The sequence below is a fragment of the Nycticebus coucang genome, chromosome 2 (assembly GCF_027406575.1).
Source record: "Nycticebus coucang isolate mNycCou1 chromosome 2, mNycCou1.pri, whole genome shotgun sequence".
In the NCBI taxonomy this organism is placed as follows: Eukaryota; Metazoa; Chordata; class Mammalia; order Primates; family Lorisidae; genus Nycticebus; species Nycticebus coucang.
The window spans coordinates 28,948,716-28,976,301 of NC_069781.1; the positions used below are offsets into that span (position 1 = coordinate 28,948,716).

Here is a 27,586-nt window from a genome sequence, read left to right on the forward strand (position 1 = left end):
CCCATTCCTCAGAAGGGGAAATTGAGGCCCAGAATACTTAAGTAACTAGGCCATAGTCACACAGTTATCAGATGGTATTTGAACCCTAACAGTCTAAATCTGCCCCCTTTGCTCTTAACTATTCCATAAACTTTACTTTTAGTTCATGGTGAGAAAAAAGTCTTTATGTACAACTCAATTAGAATTAGTATTTCTTATATTTAAAAGATAAACTTTAATTTCTAAAACATTTTGTAGAATTTTTTCCTGATGACTGAGCTCCTCCAGTTCACTTATCTTCATTTAATTATGCTCATCTTGTTCCTTGGTGGCTTCTCCATTGTCTAGAAGATAGAGTCCATGGTCCTCATTATGCCTTTTGGGACCTTTTACTGTCTGTTGCCCCAATTTCTTTTTACCTTTACCCCTCTCTCCATTATTGCTGTGTGTGTGTTTACATTATGCTGTAGTTGTAGCTGACTTTCTTGTGCGTTGGAGTCTGGTTCCATTGCTCAGGCTAGAGTGCAGTGGTGCAACTGTATCCTGCTGTAACCCAGAACTCCTGAGCTGAAATGATTCTCCTGTCTCAGCCTCCTAAGTTGCTGAGATTATTGGCACACACCAGCATACCCTGCTAAAGCTGATTTTAAACTACTCTTTTTATGACTTTGTGCCTCAATACTATATTTTTCCTCTTAATCTCTCTCACCTGCCCCTATTATCAGTCTTTGAGATACCTCAGAAAAACTGTCCTGGCCACTTGTCATTCTCTGTGCTGAGACCTACTTTGCTTCCCAGAGATTTGGTTAAGCCCTGATCACTGTGTAGAGTCATCTTTTTATCTCCTTCATGAGACAGCTCTGGGAAGAGTGGGGAATCCATTTCTAATTCCTTTGCCTAGTCTCTTGATAACCTGTTACTAAAGATATGTTTGTTGGATTAATTCACATTTATGTGTTTGTTTTTAATTGTTCTGATTGAGATTGAGATTACTGAGATGCTGGTATTTTGAGTCTCTCTTTTTAATTTTCTGTGTCTCAGCTGGAATGTGTTGGGAGTGTGGCCAGTGGTATCTCTGTTATGAGTTGGAGTCCTGACCAAGAGCTGGTGCTCCTTGCCACAGGTAAGCTAGAGTGCTTAATTGACTTATTAATTGGTGCTTAACTGATTTATTACTCTAAACGTTACTATAGATATTCCAAATATCTTATTGGCTTTAGTTTTGGAGTACTTAAGTTTTTTTTTTTTTGCAGTTTTTGGCTGGGGCTGGGTTTGAACCCGCCACCTTCAGCACATGGGGCTGGCACCCTACCCCTTTGAGCCACAGGCGCCGCCTGAGTACTTAAGTTTTTAAAAAGTGAATGTGTTTTTTTCTGACTTAAGTTTTACCTCTTAGAATATTTTATAAAAAGTTGTTTTGTGTAACTTTTTCATTCCTTAAGAGTGGGAAACAAAGTCATAAAATGCAGAGAGGCTGTAAGTCCACAGTCCCAGTTAAAAATGTCAGCAGTCTTTTATTTTAACCTACTCTATGAGTTGTTATATGGACAGATTCTAAAACCCCCTCTTGTATTCCTTATTTTTTCCTTTAAGTCTTTTCTATCCAACTGAGCTTAGTAAACAAGCACCATGATGAGGTGTATATTTGCAGAAATGTCTTGGAAACGAAGAGTGTTGACATTGATGGAGGAGGGCTATGTGGACTATGTTCAGCTTTACACACGTAAATAGCTGAAAATAAGCACTAGGCAACTTGTTTAGACAAAGCTTTATTTCATTCAGAAAAGAATTTTGAATGAAATCTGTTTTTCTTATCTGATTCCTCCAATTCTGTAGTTTACAGTGCCATACATACTTATGCAATAGCAAATTTGTTACATGAAAGCAAAACCATTCTTGTTTTGTGCCCCTGTAAGGTCAGCAGACCCTGATTATGATGACAAAAGACTTTGAGCCAATCATGGAGCAGCAAATCCATCAGGATGATTTTGGTGAAAGTGAGTATATCTTTGTTTGGTACTTTAAGTTCCTTCCCACTTTTGATCATTTTCTTCATTTTCTTGTGTACTGAGAACCACATCACAAGCCCAAAGAACTATGAAACTTAAACCCCCACGTATTAGATGTCTGTTAGCCCAATTCCTTCAGCCCATCTCAAATTTTAAAAGGCATATCTCTGGCTCCTCTGCTGGTCTGAGTGTTGGCTTTCTCGGTAACCTGGAGAATAGAAATCTGTGCTTGTGGTCACCTGAGTAGTTGTTGCCCAAATCCTAAGAAAGGCATAGTTTGGGCTTTTAATAAAAGGAACTGAACAAGCTAGAATAAAGAAAGCATTTCTGAGGTGTAGTTATGGGGAGAAGAAAACAAGAGAAGTGGGATAGAAGTCTTTGTTTGTTTGTTTGTTTGTTTGAGCCAGAGTCTCAAGTTGTTGCCCTGGCTAGAGTGCCATGGCATCATAGCCCATAGCAACCTCCAACTCTTGGGCTCAAGCAGTCTTCTTGCCTCAGTTTTTCTATTTTTAGTAGAGATGGGGTCTTGCATTTGCTCAGACTGGTCTCAAACTCGTGAACTCAAGCAATCCACCCACCTTGGCCTGCTAGAGTTACAGGATTACAGGTGTGAGCTACCAGGTCTGGCCTTTTTTTTTTTTTTTTAACAGACAAGATCTTGCTCTGTCTCCTGGGCTAGTGTGCAGTGGCATCTTCATAGCTCATAGCAATCTCAAACTCCTGGACTTAAGCAATCTTTCTTCTTTAGCCTCCTAAGTAACTGAGAGTACAGGCACAAGTCACTACACCTGGCTAATTTTTCTAGTTTTTGTAGAGATGGGGGTCTTAACTCTTGATCAGGCTGATTTCCAACTCCTGGCCTCAAGTGATCCTTCCACCTCAGCCTCTTAAAGTGCTAGGATTATAGGTGTGAGCCACTATGCCTGGCAGAGGCTGATTTTTGTTACTACCTGTTAGATCCAACTCTGCTTTTTCTTTTTATAGAATTTTATTTCTTTTCATACAATATTCCATTGTATAGATGTGCTGCATTTTACTTACCCATTCATCAGTTGATAGGCATTGGGTTGTTTTTACTTCTGTAAGGATATTGTGTACAAGTTGTTGTGGGGACATATGTTTTCTAGTTCTCTTAGGTATATACCTAAGAATGGAATTTCTAGGTCATACAGCAACTCTTTTTAACTTTCTGGGTTACTACCAGGCTGTTTTCCTAAGTGGCTGCACCATTTTACATTCCCACTAGAAATTTATGATGGGTCCACTTTTTTTTTTTTTTTTAATTTATTTTTACATACACATGTGTTGATAAGGTTTCCATTTTTGTGCCTTCACAAATTAAAGAGGCTTACAATTTAATAACAATAACAATGTTTAAGATAAGGACTGGAAATAAAAACCTCGTAAAGAATGAACGAACATACATACATTCAGAAAAGGAATCAGACATTTGCTACATTGAAATATTAAGCAATAATAATAATAATAGTAATACAAAGAAAGTAACATCCACCTTGTCAAATAAGAGTATGTTTATTATAGAATGCTTTGACTCTGAGAGTCAATATGGAGTCATCAGTTAACTTCTTATTTTTTTTTAAAGTATCAAAAAATAGATAACTAATATTTATAAATAAAAGTAAAAGATAATTTCAAAAAAAACAGATCATGCCAAATCTTATAGACAATAGGAAAAGAAGAAATACTTCAAAATCATTCTACTTGATCTGGGTACACCTGAGATCAAAATTGGAAAAAATATATTATTATAAAGGGGAAATTACAAACATATGTTGCTTATAAATGAGGGTGCAATATCCTAAACAACATATTAACAAATTGAATTAAAAATTAATGTTAAAGTAATGTACTTTGGTCCAATTTATGTGAGAGTTAGTCACTATTTTCTTTTTTTCATTTTCTCATTTTCATGGGAACAATCAGACTTGTTTTGTAAGGTCCACCCAAGGTCATTTTTCATTGAGCTATTGAAAATGTGACAAAGGAAGAAAAGGGAGATTCTTGTTGAGTATAGGAAGCTCTGACCAACCTGAGGGTACCAGGTAGCTGCCTAACTGAGGAAGAAACAGGAGAAAGTAGTTCAGCTTCTACCAAGTCCTAACTTCATGTCTGCTCCACCAACTCTGAGCAGTCACTTAGAAAACTGCTCATTTGTTTATTAAAAATCATTTATTTATTCAGAAATAATTTTGAGTAGGTACTGTGAAGCCAACAGTGTATTTGGTGCTTTGGATAATTCAAAAATGGTTAAGTAGTTGGATTTTCCCCTAGGGCAGTGTTTTTCAACCTTTTTTATCTCATAGCACACTTTAACCTACAGTTAAGTTTCCCTGGCACACTTACGTTGACCAAAAAGAAGAGTAAAAAAAAGCATATGTGTACTTACTGTGCTTTGAACTTCTTTCAAAAATAATTTAATGGTCTTTAAAAATTTTTCATGGCACACCTAATGTCCTCTCAAGGTACAATAGTGTGCTATGGCACACCGGTTGAAAATCACCAGCCTTGGAAGTCTCATAAGTACAGTCATGACATAACGTGTAGGTGTGAAGGTAGCATATGGGAAGGAAATCAGTAATGGAGAGGGAAGACTCAGTTGACTTGAGCTGAGTCTCAGTTGAATTGGTGTTGTGTGAAGGAGGGCTGAGGGTTGGAGAGTAGTCCAATCGAATGAATGAGTCCATCCCACGTGTTCATAGACAGTTCCTCAGGCAACTGTGAGTAATTCAGCATTACTGGAGTGGCAGGTCATGATAGATTTTGATTAAGTTTGTGATAGGGAGCTTGGACAGTTGAGTTATAGTTGATGAGCTATTGAAGGTTTTGATGATGAGAGGTTTAAAGAGATTTTTCTATAGAAAGATTGCTCTTGGCATATTTTTGTTTGTGTGTAGAGGAAAGAAACTAGAGGTAGAGTGATGAAGTAGGAGGTTGTATAGGAATCTAGCCGAGAAAGAAGTGAGGTAGGTAGAAAGGGGAATAGATTCAGGAAAAATTTGATTCTCGGATGGGAGTACATTTTTTTGGAATTATCTGAGAAACTTCATTAGAATATATGTGCATGGTTCCCCTCCTACCCTGGGCCTGTTTTAGAAGTACCATTTTAGAGAGAAATAAATAGGCTTTGGTGTATAAAGTAAAAGAAGAAAGAATTTAGTGGGACACCAGCCAGGTAATGGGAATAAAGATGCTAGTAACAGAGAAGCAATTGGGGAAGTGCTGGTTGATAAGGGGTAAAAAACCTGGTGAGTTCTGTTTTGGATTTGTTGACTTGCCAAATGGGATTTTTAGGTGAAGTAGGCAGATATAAGGGGCTGGGAGTTATCGGTATATAGGAAATCCTTATTGTCTTGGGAGTAAATGAACTTGTTCAAGGACCAGATATGTTACTAGAAGAATCTAGGATCCAGGGTGGAACTTTGGGGACTGTCCAATCCAGCTTCGAGGACTGTCAGAGAGAGAGTAACTAGTACATAGCATTCCTGGGGATAGGAAAGTGTTCTGGGCCTGTTTTTTCCACTCAGTTTTTTATAAAGAACTTAATGTTGCCTCGGCGCCTGTGACTCAAGCAGCTAAGGCACCAGCCACATACTGAGCTGGCGGCTTTGAATCCAGCCCGGGCCCGCCAAACAACTATGACAGCTACAACCAAAAAACAGCCAGGCGTTGTGGCCGGCACCTGTAGTCCCAGCTACTTGGGAGGCGGAGGCAGGAGAATCGCTTGAGCCTAGGAGTTGGAGGTTGCTGTGAGCTGTGATGGCACAGCACTCTACCCAGGGCGACAGCTTGAGCCTCTGTCTCAAAAAATAAAACACAAAAAAAAACTTAATGCAATAAATCAAGAGAAAGGTATTCAAAGTTAGGATGTTAGGTCTTAGAAATGCATTTATCAGTACAAAAAATATTACTCTATTTAGTGATGAATATTTCTCCTCTAATCCAGGAGTCAACATACTTTTTCTGGAAAGGGCTTGGTAGTAAATAGTTTTGGCCTTGCAGTCTCTGTCGAGATCCTGTGAATGTGGAGGATTGTGAACACCAGAAGAGTGTATACTCTTGGGGCACCTGGGGAAGCAGCTTCAGTGTCTGCCCAACTCTGCTTTTGTGGTGTGAAAGCAGTTATACATGGGCGGCGCCTGTGAGTAGGGCGCCGGCCCCATATGCCGAGGGTGGCGGGTTCAAACCCAGCCCCGGCCAAACTGCAACAAAAAAATAGCCCGGTGTTGTGGCGGGCGCCTGTGGTCCCAGCTGCTTGGGAGGCTGAGGCAGGAGAATCGCGTAAGCCCAAGAGTTAGAGGTTGCTGTGAGCGGTGTGACGCCACGGCACTCTACCGGGGGCCATAAAGTGAGACTCTGTCTCTACAAAAAAAAAGCAGTTATACACATTACATAAGCATGCCTGTGTGCCAGGGACTGTAAAAGCAGATGTAGGCTGTGGTTTAAGAGATCCCTGCCGTAGCCTTGTCACTTATTATCTGGTTTCATTGGAAGAGTTCTCTTGCTTTGCCTTTTGGTCCTTTTCCTCTGTGGAAACTTGTAGGCAGAAGCCCAAGGGTGTGCAGCAAGATAGGCACTACTGTTTGTTCACAGCAGCAAAGTGTGCTTTGAGGAATTGTGGTGCTCTGTCTTGAGCAAGACAGGAAATGGTCATTGTGACCCATGATATTTTTTTTTTTTTGAGACAGAGTCTCACTATGTCGCCCTTGGTAGAGTACTGTGGTGTCACAGCTCATAGCAACGTCAAACGCTTGGGCTCAAGCAATTCTCTTGCCTCAGCCTCCCAAGTAGCTGGGACTACAGGCGCCCATCACAGTCCTGGCTACTTTTTGTTGCAGTTGTCATTGTTGGTTAGCTGGCCTTCGGTGTATGTGACTGGCGCCATAACCACTGTGCTACGGACGCTGAGCCAATGTAACCCGTGATTTATAAAAATTATTAAAAGCCCTGCTTCATCAGAGTGAGAATTAGTGGTGGGAGGGAATTGTTGGGTCCTGGATTTGGCTGATGTTTTTAGGACCCTCTTCATAGTACCTCTTGCAGATAGATGCCACATCTTACCTCCAGCCAAGCTGTTTTAACAGCTTGGCTTTTATCTTGTGTATAAGAGAAGCATTATGATTTAGAAAGAATCCCATTTTGGAAGGCAAAAGCCATGTTGTAGTTTTGGGTTCTGCCACTAGGGGGTCTCAGTCTACAGAGGAGCTGGACTGGATGATCTGCAGTCTCCTCTACCAGCATGGGGTAGCTTGGATACATTTAGTTGAGTGAAAACTTACAATGAGAATTTTATTCCTAGGTCTTGTCTTAGGGTCTTATGTTTTTGGATATAATGTATAAATTCTTCAATTCGTTCCTGCTTGTAAGGTGAGGATGAGATTGCTGACTCCTAATATAAAAGATAGCATTAAAACACTTTGCAAAATAAGGGAGAAGTCAGAGCTTTCCAGTTGTAAAATAAATAAATAACAAAATAATGAAGGACATTTCAAATTCTTTAAAAATTTCCAGGCGCAGTGGCTCATGCCTGTAATCCTAGCACTCTGGGCGGCCGAGGCGGGTGGATTGCCTGAGCTCACAGGTTCGAGACCAGCCTGAGCCAGAGCAAGACCTCATCTCTAAAAATAGAGATGTGGCGGGCACCTGTATTGTATACATTATCTTAATTTATACAATATGGGATTTGTAGTCCCAGCTACTTGGGAGGCTGAGGCAAGAGAATCCCTTGAGCCCAAGAGTTTGAGGTTACTGTGAGCTGTGATGCCACGTCACTCTACCAAGTGTGACAAAAGTGAGACTCTGTCTAAAAAAAAAAAATTCTTCAAAATTATTGGTGCATATAACATGGAACATAGTTTTTTCAAATACTGACTGTTGCTTGTGAGGTTTTAGACTTCATGAAGAATAGCAGCGAAACTGCTTTTATTTCATTTCACATAGATTATTTGGTTGTCTTGCATTTATTTTCTCAACCAATTTTGTTCTCTAGGCAAGTTTATCACTGTTGGATGGGGTAAGAAGGAGACACAGTTCCACGGATCAGAAGGCAGGCAAGCAGCCTTTCAGGTGCAAATGGTAAGGTCGGTTTGGTAAAGACCCATGATCAGAACAAGTGGAAGTTCTGCTACCTACAGGAACTCTTAGGTGTCCAGTTAGAGGCAGTCATGAACAACTTTCTTCTGCTTAAGTTAAAACTCTTCAGTGCCCTGGGAAAATGAGTCACCCTTGAAAGATCCTTTTGTCCTTTTTATTGCCCAGTTGTTTTGGGATTTATTTTCAGTGCAGTACATGATGATAACCAGTATTCATCACCTAGCTTAAAAACGCAGCATCACACAGAAATGAAACCCCCTGTGTAGCTCTTCCCCATGTCCCTCTGAGAGCTGCCACCTTGTGTTTACTGTGTTCATTTGCACACATACTCTCATACTTTTCCTACATACGTGTATATTGGATGCCTTTTCTGACTTTTTCTTTTGGATGAAACAAACTCTTTGTTTTCCTTCTTTCTTGATTAGAAAATTCTGAAGACCACATAGTGATGTCTTGATTCAAGGCAGCACTTTCCAGTCTTCTGATGTAGAGAGTTTCTGAAAGCAGAGGAGTGCATACTCTTGGTGCACCTGGAGAAGTAGCTTCAGTGTCTGCTCTCACATGAAAGTTCTTTAAATTTGTAGGCTTTATCTTAATATGCCTAATATGAATAATATGCTTAATATCTTAATATGAATAATTTTAACCATATAAAGTAAAAAATTTACTCTTGTGTAAAATTAATGCCCCAGGAAGATGTGCCCTATTTGTCCCCTGGCGTACTGCCGAGTACCTTTGGGGGTAGCATATGTCTATCAGAGAAGAACAGATTACATTATCATCATGGGATTTAGTAGCTGTGAGAGCTTGATAAGCTTCCGGACGTTTGTGAGCCTTATATTCTTGTCTATAAAAGGGACATAAAGTTTTCTTATTGGCGTTGAGATTTGTAGTTAATAATACAGAGGGTGCCAAAAAAATGTATACATATTTCAAGAAAGGAAAAAATGAACTAAAATTGTAATACTGAAGTCATGTTTGACTTATGCAATTGTAAGAGGTACCCAAAGGTGAATTGTATTCATTTTTTGTTGTTGATATATAAAGTATTATAATTTTAATAGTTTTTTTCTTTCTTAAAAAGTTTATACTTTTTTTGGCACCCTCTTTATATACAAAAGAGCTACCATAAGCTTCAGCACAGGGTAGGTACTGAAATGGTAGTTGCTGCTCTTATTTTAGTGGACAAATAATTTTTGAAACATTAAAAAAATGTTTTTATGTCAAAACAACTATGTTGTGAATAAAATATGCATGATGGATCTCGTGCTAAAAACTATTCATCTAGTAGAATTAGTAAAGGATTATTAGAGGGCAGAAAATGGAATAAATATTCCCAGGATACAACCTTACTTCTTTGGGGTGATCCTGTATAATTCATTTCCCCCTAATTTTGAAGTCTTTTTTTTTTTTTGCCACCCCTGAGCTTATGGGCATGGACTGTGTATTTTTCATTTAAAAAATAGTACTTTACTGATATGTGTAATATATGAACTTTATAGACGTTATGCTAAGTGAAAGAAGCCAGTCAAAAAGGTCATGTATTTCTATGAAATGCCCAGACTGGCCAAATCTATAGAGACAGAAAATAGATTAGTGGTTGCCTAGGGCAGAGAGGCAGGGTGGGGAGGGAGTGACAGCTAATAGGTCATGGGTTTTTTTTTAAGTGTTGAGGAAAATGTTAAAAATTTAGATTATGATGATGGTTACACAGCTTTTTATGTACACTTAAAAAACATTGATTGTGTACTTCAAATAGGTGAACTGTAATTTGTAAATTATATCCCAATAAAAGGTTAAAAAAATACTACTTTAGGGAGTCTGTAGTAGTATTTAGAAGGCAGCAGTTTTTCATACTTTGTTCAGTTCTGGAGAATACATGTTAACCCTGATACCTGCTTAGAGTTGTCTTAGTATTGCCAAAATTGGGTTTTGTTCTTAATGTATAATAATTTACATAATGGGGAAAAAACCCTGTGTTCTAGTAGCTGATGTACTTATCTGGTAGGCTATTCTAGATTATGCTCATGAACTTTTTCTAAAGGCTTTCTAGGGCCTTGTCTTGATTTGGAAGCTCACAGCTACCTTTCAGAAAACCAAACAAAAATCCGTGCTGGTCAGATGCAGGTACTCCAGTGAATGGTTTGGGTTTTAAGTTGTGTTGGTCCAGCACTCAGCTCTTACTGCCTGGGCTGTCCTGCTGCCCAGTAACACTGATCTAGGAAGTTGCATTGCGTGTTCTTGGCCTACTCTCTCAGGTGATTGATGATTCTTTTATTCAAAAGCATTTCTTGAGCACCTACTGTGTCAGGCTCTGCTTGAGGCATTGCATATATAGCAGGAAACAAAACCCCTATCCTCAGTGGAGTATACATTTGTTGGAGGAGACAGACATTAAAATAATGCTAATGTGTAATATACCTGGGAGTGAAAAATGGTATGGAGGGAAGTAAAGCGGGATAAGGAGTGCCAGATAGCAGGTGGGGTGGCAAGGGATTCTACTTTTTATGGACCCAAAGGAAATAAGGGACTGAGCATTGTGAATATCCAGGGAGTACTATTCCAGGCAGGGTGACGGCTGGTGCTAATAAAAACCATAAAGTATCATTTTTGGGAGTGTTCAAAGAACAGAAAGGCGACCAGTGTAGCGATATGTCCTTGGGGAAGGAGGGAATGGTAGGATATGAGGTCAGAGAAGTGATGAGGGTGGTTATGCTTGTAGCCCAATGTTATTACTTTCACTTTTACTCCAGTTGACAATAGAGCCAATGGCGAGTTTGAGCAGAGTGACAGGGTCTGATTTATGTTTTCAGTGGACCGCTCTGGCTCTTGCGTTAAGTGGACTGAGAGAAACATGAGTGGATATGGGAAACTTTCACTAATTCATGTGTGTTCTGGAGAGACTGGAGAGGTGGTACAGAGTGGTGTGACTTAGTATTTTGAAGGTAGAGCTACCAGATTTAAAATAGGTCAGATACAGGTGTGACAGAGAGGATTTGAGGATGATACCAAGTGTTGGGCCTGAACAAACAGATGCATAATTATTTGTAGAAATTTCTGTGAGCTACCCTTCTAGGATAGATAATTTAGTAATACTCTGCTTGCCACCTGCATTTTCTGTTTTATTTCCAAGTACATTCCATGTAACTCATATTTCAGCCCTTAACCCTTAACTAGAGGAAGTTTGTGTTCCATACCATAGGACATTTTCAATGAGAGTTAGGCTACTTAGGTATTCTCCACCGTGCAGACTTACAGTACAGTATTAGCAGCATCCTGACTTGGGCTCTTACTGGAATGTGATGATAAATGCTGAGGTGGTCATCTGTCCCCCATCCCAGGACATCGTCTTCAGGGTCTTCAGGATTGAAGTGCACGTGGAGGAGGCTGCTGGAGGAGACTGCTCTTCCTCTTGCGCTGGAGAAGGCAGAACACTGTTTTTCTTTTTTTTCAACTTTTTTTTTTTTTGGCCGGGGCTGGGTTTGAACCCGCCACCTCCGGCATATGGGACCGGCGCCCTACTCCTTGAGCCACAGGCGCCACCCAGAACACTGTTTTTCATCACTGCTGCTGCCTTTCCCACCTCTCAGGCTCTTCCCTATTCACTTTCCTCTCATCTTCTTAACCCCTCTGTGTCCTGTTGTGAAGCTTACACAATAATTACATAAATAAAACTCTACTCTTATATTCAGACCAACAGAACATTCATTCTATATCACCGATAGCTGAAAAGTTTATTAGCACATTATATTTAATATCTAGATTTGTAGTTCTTTTCCTCTGTTGCTGGTCTCAGAGGCCACTTTTTCTTAATGTCCTAAGAGGAACTTTTTTTTTTTCTTAAGTTTTTTTGATGATTTCTGGGTCTAAGAACCCTTGTAGGAGAGTTTCTGAAGATTGTGTGAAGTTGGTTTTTAAAATAGCTTAAACCTTATATAAAAGATTTATATTTAATGGCTGAAGGCTTTTTGATTCTGAGCTGCTTACTGCCCTAATATTGTATAATGACTGCCCTAATATTGTATAATGTATAATATATCTTTTTTCTCTCTTTAGCATGAATCTGCTTTGCCTTGGGATGACCATAGACCACAAGTTACCTGGCGTGGGGATGGACAGTTTTTTGCTGTGAGTGTTGTTTGCCCACAGACAGGTATGAAAATAAAATGTAGTCAATGAAAGAAAACTTTTTATCTTATTAAAGCTCTGGAAAGCTTTCTTCCTTTTTCTTTGAGTGGGGCATTAATTATACATATGAGATGAAGATGTGCTATTTTACATGGTAAATGAGTTTAGAGTTAAGTAGAAGAGTCCTCTGGGGCCATCTGGTCCATCTTCTCATCTGCTGGATACAGATTTTTAATAAGATTAATCTAATTGGCTTTATACAATCATGCCATTGTATAAAGCAAAAAATGGTGCTTAGAAAGGGAGTCCCAGTCTGCAAGGCTGTGGGCAAATGGAGCTTTTATTTTTAATAAGATTAATCTAATTGGCTTCATAAAATCAAATATAAGGAAGGTATTTGAAAAGTTCTGGCTTGACAATATTTATCAGAATGTTTTCAGTGTCTGTTTGTTTGGCTTCACCTACTGCACAGGGGCACGGAAGATCAGAGTGTGGAACCGAGAGTTTGCTTTGCAGTCAACCAGTGAGCCTGTGGCAGGATTGGGACCAGCCCTGGCGTGGAAGTGAGTGGGAAAAGAAACCTGGATATTTCTTCCTCAGAGAAATTCTTGGAACCAGGATAGAGGTGGTGGTACCCATTGAATTCAGATGTTTGTATAACACAAAAGCATATTGATTTTTTTTTTTCATGTGGTTGTAAGTTAGTATCTGGGGGGTTTTTGCGGGGAGGGGGGAGGTTCCCTTCTCTGAAGTCTGAATTCAACTTGAATTAGATTCTGGGCTTCTTCATAGATCTCATCATTCTAAGGCCCCATACATTTTACATTCTTAATACTTTTTTATTTTTTTGAGACAGAGTCTCAATTTGTCACCCACACTATAGTGCTTGGCATCATAGCTCACGGCAACCTCAAACTCCTGGATTCAAGTGATCTTCTGGCCTTAGCCTCCGAAGTAGCTAAGACTGCAGGCACCCACCACAATACCCGGCTAGTTTTTAGAGATGGGTCTCACTTTTGCTCAGTCTGGTCTCAAACTCCTGAGCTCAGGCAATCCACCCTCCTTGGTTTCCCAAAGTGCTAGGATTATACATGAGAGCCACTGCGCCCAGCCTGCATTCTTAGTTCTTTTTTTTTTTTTTGAGACAGAGTCTCAAGCTGTCACCCTGGGTAGAGTGCCATGGCATCATAGCTCATAGCAACCTCCAACTTGGGCTCAAGCAATCTGCTTGCCTTGGTTTTTCTATTTTTAGCAGAGACAGGGTCTTGCTTTTGCTCAGGGTGATCTCAAACTCGTGAGCTCGAGCAATCCACCGGCCTCAGCCTCCCAGAGCACTAGGATTACAGGTGTGAGCCACTGTGCATTCTTAATTCTTAGAAGGTTTTAATTATAGGCAGGGCCTACATGAAGCCATTGTATAAAGCAAAAAATGATGCTTACAAAGGGAGTCCAAATCTGCAAGGCTGTGGGCAAATGGAGCTTTTGTGAAAACTAAGAAAAGAGCTTGCTTTGTATTAATTCCCACAGTAGGGGGATCTGCTTGCCAAGGAACATACAGACTGGATTGAGGCCCTCTCCTTCCATTCACCTGAGGTCACTTCTTGTCTTTTGTGTATGGCTGCCCTGATTATAGACAGAAGAAATTTTTCCTGTCTCAGTAGCATCTGTTACATGCAGTGAGTCTCTAGGTTTTAGACGTCTTGTTTCCTTTCAGTGTGGTAATGGATTGTAGAGCAACAGAGAAATGTATTTGAATTAAGACACTAGGGACAGATATATATAAGTTGAGGCAATTAAGGTGTTTTCAATAGATGGAGAAAGTCTAAAAAAATAAGAATATTTGCTGGAGTCATATAATTAAAGTAGAAATAGGTTATAATTTTTAGGTTCTTATGCTTGGAATAGTTTAATTTAGTGGTTTTCTAAAAGTCATTGAGTACGATTAAAACCTTTAAGGCTTTGTACAAATGGAGTTTTTGTACAAACTGGAAAAAGGCATCTTTCCCCTATTCAGGTACATTCCCACGCTAGGGTGACCTGCTTGCTGAGAGACAAGGGACACATGGGACTTAAAACTTCCTGAGATAAAGATACTTCATTCATTCATTCATTTATTTTTGCTTGGAAAAAAAAAATCTCTTGCCTGAATTTTATCTTGTTCTTGAAGGCAGTTGGATGGGCTTTTGGATATTCTAACACTATGGCTTTACTTGAAGGCCCTCAGGCAGTTTGATTGCATCTACACAAGATAAACCCAACCAGCAAGATGTTGTGTTTTTTGAGAAAAATGGGCTTCTTCATGGACACTTTACACTTCCTTTTCTCAAAGATGAGGTTAAGGTAGGTGCCTGTGTTGTTTCACCAACAAATTTAGAGGATTGCTGCAGCTAGAGAGGGAATTTATATTTGATAGGCTTGTAATATAAATAGAAGCTCCAGAGTAGATGGTAATAAAAGTTTTGGCTTCCTATACCTGATTCTTTTATTATAAAAGAGAAATTATTTTTCCAAAGACATTTTTCAAAATAATGATAGTTTTTATTGTTCATTTTGACAACAGCATAATTTTTCCAGTTATGAGGTTTTTTTCATTTATAATATTTAAATCTTTATTTTTTATTTTTTTATTTTTAGCAGGCCTGGCTGGTTTGAACCTACTGGCCCCGGTACACATAGCTGGCGCTCTAACCATTGGGCTACGGGCACCCAGCCTATGATATTTAAATCTTATGAAACTTGTGTGTTATTAAGATCCTGGTGACGCCTGTGGCTCAGAGGGGTAGGGCACTGGCCCCATATGCCAGAAGTACTGGGTTCAAACCCAGCCCTGGCCAAAAAAAAGATCCTTTTTGAAATAGAGACATATAAAATGGTAATCTTTACTTATGTAAAATTTTACTTTATTTTATTTTAGAGGCAGAGTCTCACTTTATCACCCTCGGTAGAGTGCTGTGGCCTCACAGCTCACAGCAACCTCCAACTCCTGGGCTTAGGCGATTCTCTTGCCTCAGCCTCCTGAGTAGCTGGGACTACAGGCGCCTATCACAATGCCTGGCTGTTTTTTTGTTTCAATTTGACTTGGGCCAAGTTTGAACCTGCCACCCTTGGTATATGGGGGCCGGCACCCTACCCACTGAGCCATGGGCACGGCTTAGGTAAAATTTTAAATACCCTAAGCGTCAAGAGAAGAGTTTAGTGAACTCTCTTATGTTTATTACTTTCAATAGATATCAGTACTTTGCAAAATTATTTTCACCTATCCACTACTCCTTGGTCTATACATACATCCATAAAGACACATTTTTATTTCCAGGAGTTTTAATTCTAGAAATCATATTTTCAGTATTTATATCTAATAATTAAGAACATTTTTCTTTATATAACCATAGTTCTGTTATTACACCTTACCTTAGTGTTATCTATTAATATACCCAATCTGTATTCAAATTTCCCTGATTGTCTAAAAATATTATCTTGCATCTGATGAAGGTTAAATCTCTTTTAATCTTCAAGCATAGTGCACTTATTTTTTTTTAAGTCATCTACATATAATGACATTTCACAGATTTGTTTAATGACTTTGTAAGTTAGTAATTTATAGGTAGGGATTAGCTCAGGTAGTGGGATTATTTGATTTGTGAGAGCAGAGAATTCAGTTATTGTAAAGATTTTGAAGTAAATGCATTGCTAAAGGCCAGTGACAGATCTTTTTTCCCTTCTAGGTAAATGACTTACTCTGGAATGCTGATTCCTCTGTGCTGGCAGTTTGGCTAGAAGACCTTCAGAGAGAAGAAAATTCCACTCTGAAAACCTATGGTAAGACAGCGATAATAATTCAGTCATATGCCCCATAAAATGTAGTTGGAAGTAGAAGAGTGTAGTATTTCCTTCATCCCTTCTATTTAGATCCTTAGTGGAATCAAAGAAGCCAAAGTGGGTAGCTAGATATGGGGGAGTGATTAGGTTTTGATTATTTATGGATATTAGTCATGTGTCAGGGTTCTCTACAGAAACAAAGCCAGTAGGATATAGTCATCCCTTGGTATCCTAGGAGACTGGTTCCAGGATTGCCTATGGATACCAAAATCTGTGCTCAAATATATACTCAACTCCCAAAGTTGGCCCTGAAGAGCTCTTGTGTAGGAAAACTCAGCCCTCTCTGTGTACTTAGGTTTTGCATCCTGAAAATACTGTATATTCGATCTGAGTTATGGATGAGAAGGGCCAGATGTATTTCTTGAAAAAAATCTAGCCTGAGCAATAATAAAGAGACCAAAAATTACAGGGCCAGTGACACACCCCTGTAGTTCCAGCTACTGGAGAGGCTAAGGCAGAAGGATAGCTTGCGCTCAGGAGTCTGAGGTAACAGTAAGCTGTAATGATGCCACTACACTCTAGCCTGAGCAACAGAGACTGTCTCAAAAAAAAAAAAAAAAAATCTGTGTATAAATGAATCCACCAAGTTCAAACTAGTATGGCTCAAAGGTCAACTGTATTTTTATCAGAGAAAATGGGAGGGGAGGGAGAGTAAGAAGGTATGGATGGATTTATTTTAGGGAATTGGCTCATGTAGGGGGTGGCAAGTATGAAATTTCTAGGGCAGCTTGGAAATTCAGGTAAGAGTTGATATTGCAGTCTCGAGTCTAAATCTTTAGGGCACTCAGGAAACTTAGGCAGGATTTTTATGTTACAGTCGTGAGACAGCATTCCTTCTGTGGGAAAACTCAGTTTTTTCTTTTAAGCCTTTTAACTCATTTTATGAGACTTACCCATACTATAGAGAGTAATCTGTTTTTACTTAAAGTCAACTGATAGTAAATATTAATCACATCTACAAAATACCTTCTTAGCAACATGTAGGCTAGTGTTTGACCAGACTACTGAGCACCATGGCCTACTAAGTTGACACATAAAATTAACCATCTTAAGTCATTGGTGCTTTTTCTTCTTGGATGGTATTATTGCAGAAAATCGAACACTAACCAAAGGAATACTGTGGAAGTGAAAGATTTAGATTAAGAATCTTGGCTCAACGCTGGTAGCACAGTGGTTATGGCACCAGCCGCATACACCAAGACTGGCGGGTTTGAACCCAATCCGTGGCCGGCTGAACAACAATGACAACTGCAACAAAAAGTGGCCAGATGTTGTGGCGGGCACCTGTAGTCCCAGCTACTTGGGAGGCTGAGCCAAGAGAATCTCTTAAGCCCAAGAGTTTGAGGTTGCTGTGAGCTGTGACATCACAGCACTCTACCACATTCGACATAGTGAGACTGTCTCAAAAAATAAAAAATCTTCCCTATAGCTTAAACAACGTGTAAATATGTGTTAAATATTAAATAACATATGAAAATGTTAGAAAGTAAAAATGAAAAAAGTCTCATAGTTCTAACACTCACTAATCACTATTAAAATTTTTCTTGTAGAGTTTAAGTGTTTATCTCAGTATAGCTATAATCTCATTTTTTGTTAAAAGTATAGGTATGATACATGTAGTTTTGTAACTTGCTTTGACACTATTATGTTATTTCTGGTACATCTTCATCACTTTAAATTGCTGTATAATCACTTGTGCCTGTTTATTAGATCTCATGCTGTTAGAGTTATAATTTCTTATTATAATCAATAATAATGCACTAAACATTTTTATTCATAAATCTTCTTGGTTGTTTTCTAATTGGCTTTCAAGTTTTTAATCAGCAGGATCCGTTTAACTGGAATGTTATTAAGAAATTCATTCAACACAATAGTTCTCAACACTGGCTGTACCTTTAGGATAGAAATAATGATATCCAGGCTTCATCTTGGAGTTGAGTTCAGTGTGTTGGAGTGGAGATTGTCTATCGGTATTTAATTAAAGAAAAGCAAACTCCCTTGCGATTTTAACATATGGCCACGGTTAAAAAGCACTGACTAGCCAATGTGTCCAGGGATGACACTGTAATATGCTCAGAATAAAAATATTGCACCATAGCCACATCTGTCCTCACAGAGCATGAGCATGTCATCTAGCTTACGAGCTCGCAGCTACATAGAATGGTTAGAGACTAGGTTATTTTCTGTGATTACTAAGTTAAGCAGTAGTGAGCAAGATTAAGAAAATAAATTCCTTAATATAACCAAGATTCCTTAATATAGTATGAGTTTTAATAAGATCCTTATTTGTATATGTCATCTGTTTAATAAAGGTTGATTTAGGCATGATTAGGTCTTGTTCTTTTAATAGCTTTTGGAGAGGATAATTGCATGCTCATCTCCCATGGGCAGCTGAATTATAGTTAATACCAGATAACCATGAACATAATTATAGGCAAAGAAATAAACATATTAAGAAAATAAACATATTAAGCCCAATACAAGATAATGGTGCTGGTCCTGATCTTAGATCGAGTGTTTTAATACTTTTAATTTAATTGCCAAATTATCTTCCTAAATCTTCATTAAAAAACTCAGGAAGACAGTGCTTTATCCAAGTAGCCTTTCATCACTTTCATATAGTTTGATGGCAGAGATGAAAATAAAGGAGTATTTCTGATAATACATGCTTGACATTTTATCTCTATGGAAAACTGTCTTTTAACAATTATTGTTATACCGCCTGTAGTCCAGCTACTCGGGAGGCTGAGGCAGGAGAAACGCCTAAGCCCAGGAGTTGGAGGTTGCTGTGAGCTGTGTGACGCCACAGCACTCTACCGAGGGCAATAAAGTGAAACTCTGTCTCTACAAAAAAAAAAAAGAATATTAAAAAACAATTATTGTTATACGATTTTAATGAAGAGACTGAGCAGGATGGTCCTGTAAGAAAGATTTCCCTGTCCCCCTTTAGCATGTATTGTGAAGTCTGGTCCTTAGGTCTCTGAAGTCCTTTTCATTTTCCCTTGCAGTTCAGCTCTGGACTATTGGAAACTATCACTGGTATCTCAAACAAAGTCTGCCCTTTGGCACCTGTGGGAAGAGCAAGATTGTGTCAATGATGTGGGACCTGATCACTCCATACCGGCTGCATGTTTTATGTCAGGGCTGGCATTATCTTTGCTATGATTGGCATTGGACAACTGACCGGAGCTCGGGAGATAATTCAAGTGACCTGGCAAATGTGGCTGTCATTGATGGAAGTAAGCTACTAGGAAGTATGTCCACGATCCTGCTATGGATCGTGGGCCCAGGGCCTGCAGATGTGTTGGTTTGACTAGAACAGAGGGAATCTTTGATTTGCTTGTTTGGTTTATTTTTACTTATTTGTTTTATTTTGTGTTGAATACCCTTAGGCAGGGTTTATATTCTTTCAAGAACCATTGTATCTTCTCCCCAGACCAATTTCCTGTTGTACTGTGTCTGTGGCCTTTACACATTTACTGTTCTGTCCTTTAAAGACTTTGAACATTTTGACCTTGGGTAGAAGGAAGATAATACAACAGAGTCTGTGGGATTAGGTATGTTAGCCTTATCTGATTGCCCTGACACAGATTTATGGTGACCCTTGTACCTCTCCACTTGGGTTACTTTGTTTCCTGATATAAATACTAGCTAATTAAATGACTCTTTGGCGTGTTCAGTTCATGTCATAGACATCTGTCAAGTATAAGGATTAGGTTTATGTTTTATAATTACGGGGAGGGCTTTTGGGGGGAAGAGGGAGTTGGAGAGCAGGATTGGGGAGAGAGATCTTCACAAATGGTTGGTTTACTTATTGCTATAACAAGAGTACACTTGCTTCTGAGGTTGTAATGTGAGTTGGTATGTTAATTCATGTTCTATAATACTGATTTATAATCAAATGTTCTGTGTAGAGAACTTAATCATACCTGCCTATTACCAAGTAAATAAATATGCATAAGAAAGTGCTTTAAGGATTTTGAGGGCCTTTATTTCCTTAGTTTAATGGGGCTTGGCTGCAGGCCTAGGTTTAAAGCTAGAGCTCTGACCTCTTGGCCTTTTTGCCTTAGGCCCTGACACTTACAACTCCAATTTTAGTACCATGGTGTTAGATGACTTACTTTACAAATTGAATATCCAATATGTCTAATGCTCCTCTTTTTTTTTTTTTTTTTTTTCACATGCAGAGAAGGTATTGGTGACAGTCTTCAGGCAGACTGTGGTTCCACCTCCCATGTGTACCTACCAGTTGCTGCTCCCCCATCCTGTGAATCAAGTCATGTTTTCTACACACCCTAAAAATAGTAATGACCTTGCTGTCATGGATGCCAGTAACCAGATTTCTATATATAAGTGTGGTATGTTAAAAAACTGTTAGCACAATGTTCTGAATCAAGTCCCTCCTCCTACACAAAAGCAAATTACAGTTTAGTGTTTCCTTAGGTCCAGTGTTCCTAGATATTTTGAAGTCTGTAATTGATTTCATTATCATTATGATACTTTATTGGCTTTTTTTTTTTTTAAATCTTACTCTGGCCATTGTTCATAAGAACAGTTCCTTTTGCCTTACTGAACTTCAAGAGTCAGTCACTTATTTTAATAAGACACTGGAAATGACACAATGTCTTATTACTGTGTTAACATGTTTTACTATTTAATTGCCTTTACACATACTTCCAGTTGATCTTATACTCCTCCTAAGAACTATGTCAGAGATAGAGATTTCTTCTTTATAGGCAAGGGAACATGATGCCGGAGAGTTTGCAGTTTGTTTGAGCAAGAATGAGCAAGGGCCTCAACACAGGAGTTCCAGCTCCTAATCTAGTTAATGCTTCCACAGTTCCATTGCTGTTAGTTCCTTGTTGCTTTCCTATTGTACTAGAGAACCTGAAATTTTATTTGTGAATTCTTTGTTCATGTCATAAATAATACTTGAATATAGCAGTGGTAGCCTTGTTTTCAAGTACCTTTTGAATTATCAATTAGAAAAAACCTAGATAGTTGCTGAGAGAGAAGAATCAAATTTAATTAATTTATATCAGAATTCCCTACTTCCATATCAGCTTTTTTCTGTTAACTCACCAGCCTGTATGAATCCTATCTGGATATATCACCAGTTTCTCTGACTTTAGTTTTACTCTGTAAAATGCTATTACAATCCTTTTTAAACTAGCTTTTTAAAAAATAACATTAATGTGTTCATTGTTAAGGCAAATTAGAAAAAGCCAAAGTTAACTGCTTTTCCAAGAAGAGTTTCTATCAGCTAGTCATATCAAAAGCAAACATATGTTTCCCCTATATTCTGTTTGAGTTTCTTAATGTTGGTTTTGTGAGATTGGAAAGAATCAGATATAAGCTCTGTGGTACTTTCTGTATAATGCTAATGAATTTATAATATCACTTTACAATGAACAGACGTTTTGTCCTACATTTTTTAAAAAAATACCTTTATTCCATTCATCTATTTAATGTGTAGAATTCAGTGGTTTATATATGTATGCATGTATATTTACAGAATTGGATAACCATCGCCACAATCAATTTTTTGTCTGCCCAGAATGAAACCCTGTAATACCCTTTGTTCACTTTATATGATATTTAAAATGATGAGATAGGGCAATTTGAGAGCTCTGCTTTTGGAAGACTCATAGACAAGGGTAGGGGACACCTGAGGACAGAGATACTAGTTAGGAGAAGCTATTGTAGAGTGTCTAGGCAGGAGATAGTGAGAACTTGCACCAGGGCAGTGTTTGTAGAAATGGAAAGAAGAGGAAGATCATGCAAATCCAGAAACTAAAAATGCCTGAGAAGTTAAGGAGCTCACTGTAGAGAGTTTAGATATAAGAGAATTGGGAAAAGGTTGTGGGAGTCCTCTATTCCCAACAGAGGGTAGGATTTAGAGATTAGTATCTCAAACATGGAGCAGCTTCAGATGATGACCCTGGTGGGGCGGCTTAGATGAATGTGAAGTTGATGAATACCAGCATTGGGCATCTGTCAGATAAGTATGGTAAGAGGACAAGTTAGTGAGAGATTAAAAAGTGTTCATGTAGAAGTGGCTGACGTCAGTCTCTGTGTCGTCCAGGGAATTAAGTAAAGGTTGAAGAGTGCTAAATTTTATTGATATCAAAAAGAATGAGAAGCAGAAAGGTTAGAGGTTGAAGTCAAAGTCAGAATGTTTTAGTTTGAGATTTGAGAATGGAAAAAGTTAATGTACTGATCAGGACTCAGTTTCTAAGCTGAAGGGAAATTAACCATTGGAGGTAAATGGTAGACATTTGGGTGGTGTGGAGACAGACCGCTTTCCAAAATCTTTAAAAGTCGTATTTGACATGCCCTGAGTATCATTCCTTCCCCTCCCCAACCCCTCAGTGTTTCTAGATTGTTTATTATGTGCCTGGCTTTTCTATTCCTTCATGGATAGTGTATTCCAGTTGGGGACAAAGATAGTAAATAAATAAAATCTATCAGATGGCAAGTGCTGTGGAAGAAAATGAAGCAAAATGGGGGATGAGGAGAGCTTGAGGGTAGAGGTCCTTTGAGGAAGGTGGCCTTTGTATTTAGGTTGATGAGGTAGTGTTTAAGCAGAGACTGGTGAGAATCCCAGGAAGCCATGCAGACCTCAGGGCTAGGAATACTCTGAGTAGTAGGAAAAGCTGCTGCAGAGATGCCTGTAGTGTTTAGGAAAGAGCCAGGAGGCCAGGGTGGCCACAGCAGAACAAACAAAGGAAAGATTTACATGGGGGTCATGGAAGTGACAGAGAATAGTTTGTGTAAGGATTTGAAGACGGTTACTCTGAGTGACGTAGAAAGCCACCAGAGGGCCTGGAGCAAAGGACTGCTCTGTTCTTCCTGGATTTGGGCTTGGCTTGCATTAGCTGCCATGCAGGGAATAAACTGGATTAAGAATGAAAGGGAATGTCTTTCAAGCAAATGCTGAAGACTTAAGAAGATTCAAGGTTATTGAGAGATAGTTGAACACAGTGGAGGAAATAGTACTGCGGTGAGAGGGTAGCCCCTCCACCTGGTCTGGGTGAGCTATGGCCTTTATCAATGAAGATTGTGACTGATATGGTATTAAGGGAAGGCAGAGATTTTTAAGGAGGTTGAGATGTGGTTATTTTCTAGTTTGCTTTATTTGTCTTTGAAACTCATTAATTGCAGAACCCCGTCTCTTTAGAATTAGAATTACTTATAGTTCACAATGATGGTATTTGCATTTTTGTTTTCTAGGTGATAGTCCAAGTGTGGACCCTACAGTGAAACTAGGAGCTGTGGGTGGAAACGGATTTAAAGTTTCCCTTAGAATGCCTCACCTGGAAAAGAGATACAAGTAGGTTCTTAATTATTTTGGACCTTGGAGAACCTGGTCAGCCAGCATTCGTCCTAAATTCAGTCACCTTTTATATTCTGTGCCTGTTGCTGAGTGGAACAAGAAAGTAGATACAACATACAGGCCCCGGTTTTTCAGCTCGTTTGGGGAAGCCAGTCACTTAGTCTCAATGTCATATACTCTGATGTGTAGGAGGAGAGTATGAGTTGTAAGCTGTAGGATCCACTCCCCTCAGCAGTCGTTGGTTCTCCAGGGAAAATCACATGGGAAAGATGGAGATGATGATAATTATGGTGATAATAAAATGGAGCTGCATTCTTTTCCATAAATGAGGGTGTGTAGATTGTTCATATGATTGACTTTGTGCAGCCTCTGTCTTTGCTTCATGCCACACTCTAGAACTTCTGGGTACTATGTTTTGAGCTTCCCAAGTTGTAAATAAGAACACATTTCACCTTTAAAACAGGGTTAAAAACGATTGGGTATAACTGAATATCTTTGGTACATTTTAGGCATTTGCAAAATGACTCAGAAGCCAGATTATAATGTCTCCTCTGTGAGAGAATGTTTTTTAAAAGTACCACTTACTGAGTGCTTGCAGATAAGGGGTTAGGTAACTTGCCCAAGGTTGTAGACCTGGTAACTAGAGAATCCAGCATTTGGCTCTGTTCTATTTGATAAGTCCCCAAATGAGCTGAAAAACCAGGGTCTGCATGTTGTGTCTACTTTTTTTTGAGACAGAGTCTCATTTTGTCATCATAATGCCCGGCTTTTTTTAGAGACGAGGTTTCAAACCCATGAGCTCAGGCAATCCACCCACCTTGGCCTCCCAAAGTGCTAGGATTACAGGTGTGAGCCACCACGCCCAGTCTAAGTCCATGTTCTTAACTACTGAAACTCTGCCTCCTGGGAGCATGTATTCTTAAATGAATGGAAGTAATTATCTGAGTATAACAGATAACAGAATTTAGTAAATATGGTTTTTAAATATATGTCATGTGTATATTTAATAAATACAGTATGAGTATCTAACCTGTGTATGATTTAGGAGCAGCCTATATAATGCTTAGTAGTTCTTAGCATGTTAACTGCCATATTAATTATATTTAACTTGCACTGATTTTGAGCCTGGGGATTCACAAAGCATATATAGCTCACACACCTATCCTGACCTAATAAAACACCACAAAGGGAAAAAATTTTTTTTTCTATTGTAGCAATGTGTTAAAGACTATTTGCATTCATAATATCATTTCCCAGACTTGAAACCACTGCTACAGTATAGAGCTGTAAGGCAAATTAGAATGTGTGAGGTAGATTAGAATATGATTTCATTAATAAAAATTGAGAGAAGGATAACTCCAAGTCATTCAGAGATTTCATGAAGTACGTGAATACCTCTGTTGATCCTTGAGGAAGGGATAGGTTTGAGATTGACAAAGAAGAATTGGGAACATTGGGTCTTGTGGGAGGAGAGTGTCATGAGAACCAGAGGTGGGGATGATCCTGCGTAGAGAGAATGCTGTGTGCTGAACACAGTGGAGAGCCTGAGTCTGGAGAGAGCTGGGTAAGTGGGACGATCAGGCTGGTGACCAGCTTCTCCAGTGCGAGTCGAGGATTTGCTGCTTGATGTAAAAGGCAAGAAATTGTCATCATAGGTCCCTACATGAGGTGACAAAAACAGCGCCCTGGTCAGGTGTTTAATGCTACTGAAGGAATGTGTTAGAGGCATGGAAACCATCTCTCAGGGAGCCAGTTAGTCATTTTGATGTGAGGTGCTTAGGAAAGGACCCCTTCTACTGAGACTCACATACCTGCTAGAGTTTGGCTTCCGTACTGATTAGTAGTGACATCAGATAGGCGCCGGGGTTCATTAGGAACTAGGACAGGGAATTTTCTTGTGTGATCAGTTTCCTGAGGTGTTCTCTTAAAATCTAAAGGTTTCAAATAAAGTAGATAGGAAAGCATATTCTTAAGCCAGATAAACATTATTTTTGGATTTTCTTGTATTTGGTATTATCTCAGATTTTGCCCTTCCAAATAATTATGAGTTGATTGTATACAGGGAGCTTTATTCCTTCTTTCAAGAAAATCTCAATGATTTTTAGTTTTATTCACGTTCTTAGATATTCTTCAATATTTTAAAACAGAATCCAGTTTGAGAATAGTGAAGATCAGGAAGTAAACCCGCTGAAGCTCAGCCTTCTCACCTGGATTGAAGAAGACATCTTCCTGGCCATCAGCCACAGCCAGGCCAGGCCACAGTCTGTCATTCACCATTTGTCTATGGCACCTTCTAAGATGGATGAAGAGCAAGGACAGCTCAATGTCAGGTAGTACAGTCCTCCTCTATATTCCATGTGTTGAATAGATGGAGTTAGGCTTTTGTCTTTTATGAGCAGGGGACTTTTTTTGGCTTCTACTGAGCAAGGTTGGAATAGTAGCTGTCTAGTTAAACTTAGCAAGAGAGTTAAGTCTAGTTTTGAGTCATGTCAAAATAACAGAATAAAAATGTATCAAGTGGTGAAAAATAGTATAAATTTTAATAGATGAGGCAAGCCATGTTTAAGATGTATTAAATATTTTAATTCACCATCCACCCACATTCCTGCAGAGTAATTGCTAAGTCTTATTTTGATTTTAATAACTATCGAGTGTAATTAGAGTGACTAATTCTCATGAGTTAATGCAGTGGGAAGAAATTATATATATAGTAATGTACCACATCATGGTGTTCTGTCAGTGCCAGACTGCATATATGATGGTGGTCCCATAGGGTTACAGTGGAGTGGTATTATACAAACATACCTTTTTCCTTTTTTCAGACAGAGTCTCACTCTGTTGCTCAGGCTAGAATGCCATGGCGTCAGCCTAGTTCACAGCAACCTTAAAACTCCTGAATTTAAGTAATCTTCTTGCTTCAGCCTGTCAAGTAGCTAGAACTATAGGCACCTGACATAATGCCTGGGTCATTTTTTCTATTTTTAGTAGACATGGATCTAGCTTTGCTCAGGTCTGTCTCAAACTCCTAAGCTCACGTGATTCTCCAACCTTGGCCTCCCAGAGTGCTAAGATTACAGGTGTGAACAACGGCACCTGGCCCAAGTGTACCATTTTTGGCATTGTATTTTTATTGTATCTTTTCTTTTTCTCTTCTTTCTTTTTATTTATTTATTTTTTGTATTAAGTCTTCACAATCCAGTGGGGTTTTTTGTTTTTCTTTTTTGTCTGTTTGTTTTTTAAGAGACAATGTCTCACTCTGTTGCCCGGACTAGAGTGCAGTGGTGCAATCATAGCTTACTGCAGTCTTGAACTCTTGGGCTCAAGAAGTCTTCCTGCCTCAGCCTCCCACGTTGCTGGGACTATAAACATGAACCCCTGCACCCAGTCCTCTTTTCTACATTTAGATATGTTTGGATATACAATTACTTGCCATTGTGTTATAATCATCTACAGTATTCAGTACAGTAACATGGTGTACATTCTGGGTTTGTAGCCTAGGAGCAATAGACTATACCATATAGCCCTGGGTATATAGTAGGCTAGGTAGGTAGGTACGCAAACCTACCATCTAGGTTTGAGTAAGTATACTCTATGATATTTGCAAAATGACCTATATCTAAGACATGGCCCCATTGTTAAGCAGCATATGTATGTATATGTAAATGTGTATATATATGTATATGCTTTGTTTTGATATGGAGACTTCAAAATGTTTCTTCTGGCCTCCTTGCTCATATATTCTGTTTGGCACTAGAAAGCCATGTCCTTATTTCTTTGTTGAACTGTCACATTTCCTGGGACCTGAGTTTTGTTTGATTCTTGACTGCATCTTTATCATGTAACAGCTTCTAATTCATGAATGCTTATCTCTGTAATGTAAGCCCTGTTGTGTGGTAGACGTAAATAGCATTTTCTGAGCAGCTTCCAGGACCCTCGGGTCCAGACTTGACAGATCAGTCGATTCCAGATTTGTTTGTAATTAAAGCCCTGCTGGTTAGATTTATATTCTGAGAATGCTTGTTGCAAAATTAGGAACCTTTCCTTATTATATATATAAAAGACATGTTAATACACTTATTCACTCCTAATTTTTGACTCAAGAACCTTTGAAAAGGTTTTTGTAAATATGTCTAGATACAGAGTATGT

General features: G+C 38.9%; 1 protein-coding gene across 2 annotated transcripts in view; it reads left to right on the plus strand.

Annotated features, from left to right (window-relative positions):
* ELP1 (elongator acetyltransferase complex subunit 1) overlaps positions 1-27,586 on the plus strand; it is a 75,350-nt gene that overhangs the window by 7,371 nt on the left and 40,393 nt on the right. For both annotated transcript variants that reach the window (XM_053566348.1, XM_053566337.1), the window contains 11 exons: positions 1,021-1,102; positions 1,896-1,976; positions 7,996-8,081; positions 12,156-12,252; positions 12,700-12,790; positions 14,444-14,567; positions 15,950-16,043; positions 19,112-19,342; positions 20,291-20,461; positions 23,337-23,436; positions 25,587-25,769. In XM_053566348.1, coding sequence (XP_053422323.1) covers positions 1,021-1,102; positions 1,896-1,976; positions 7,996-8,081; positions 12,156-12,252; positions 12,700-12,790; positions 14,444-14,567; positions 15,950-16,043; positions 19,112-19,342; positions 20,291-20,461; positions 23,337-23,436; positions 25,587-25,769 — 1,340 coding nt within the window. The remainder of the gene's footprint in view (positions 1-1,020; positions 1,103-1,895; positions 1,977-7,995; positions 8,082-12,155; positions 12,253-12,699; positions 12,791-14,443; positions 14,568-15,949; positions 16,044-19,111; positions 19,343-20,290; positions 20,462-23,336; positions 23,437-25,586; positions 25,770-27,586) is intronic.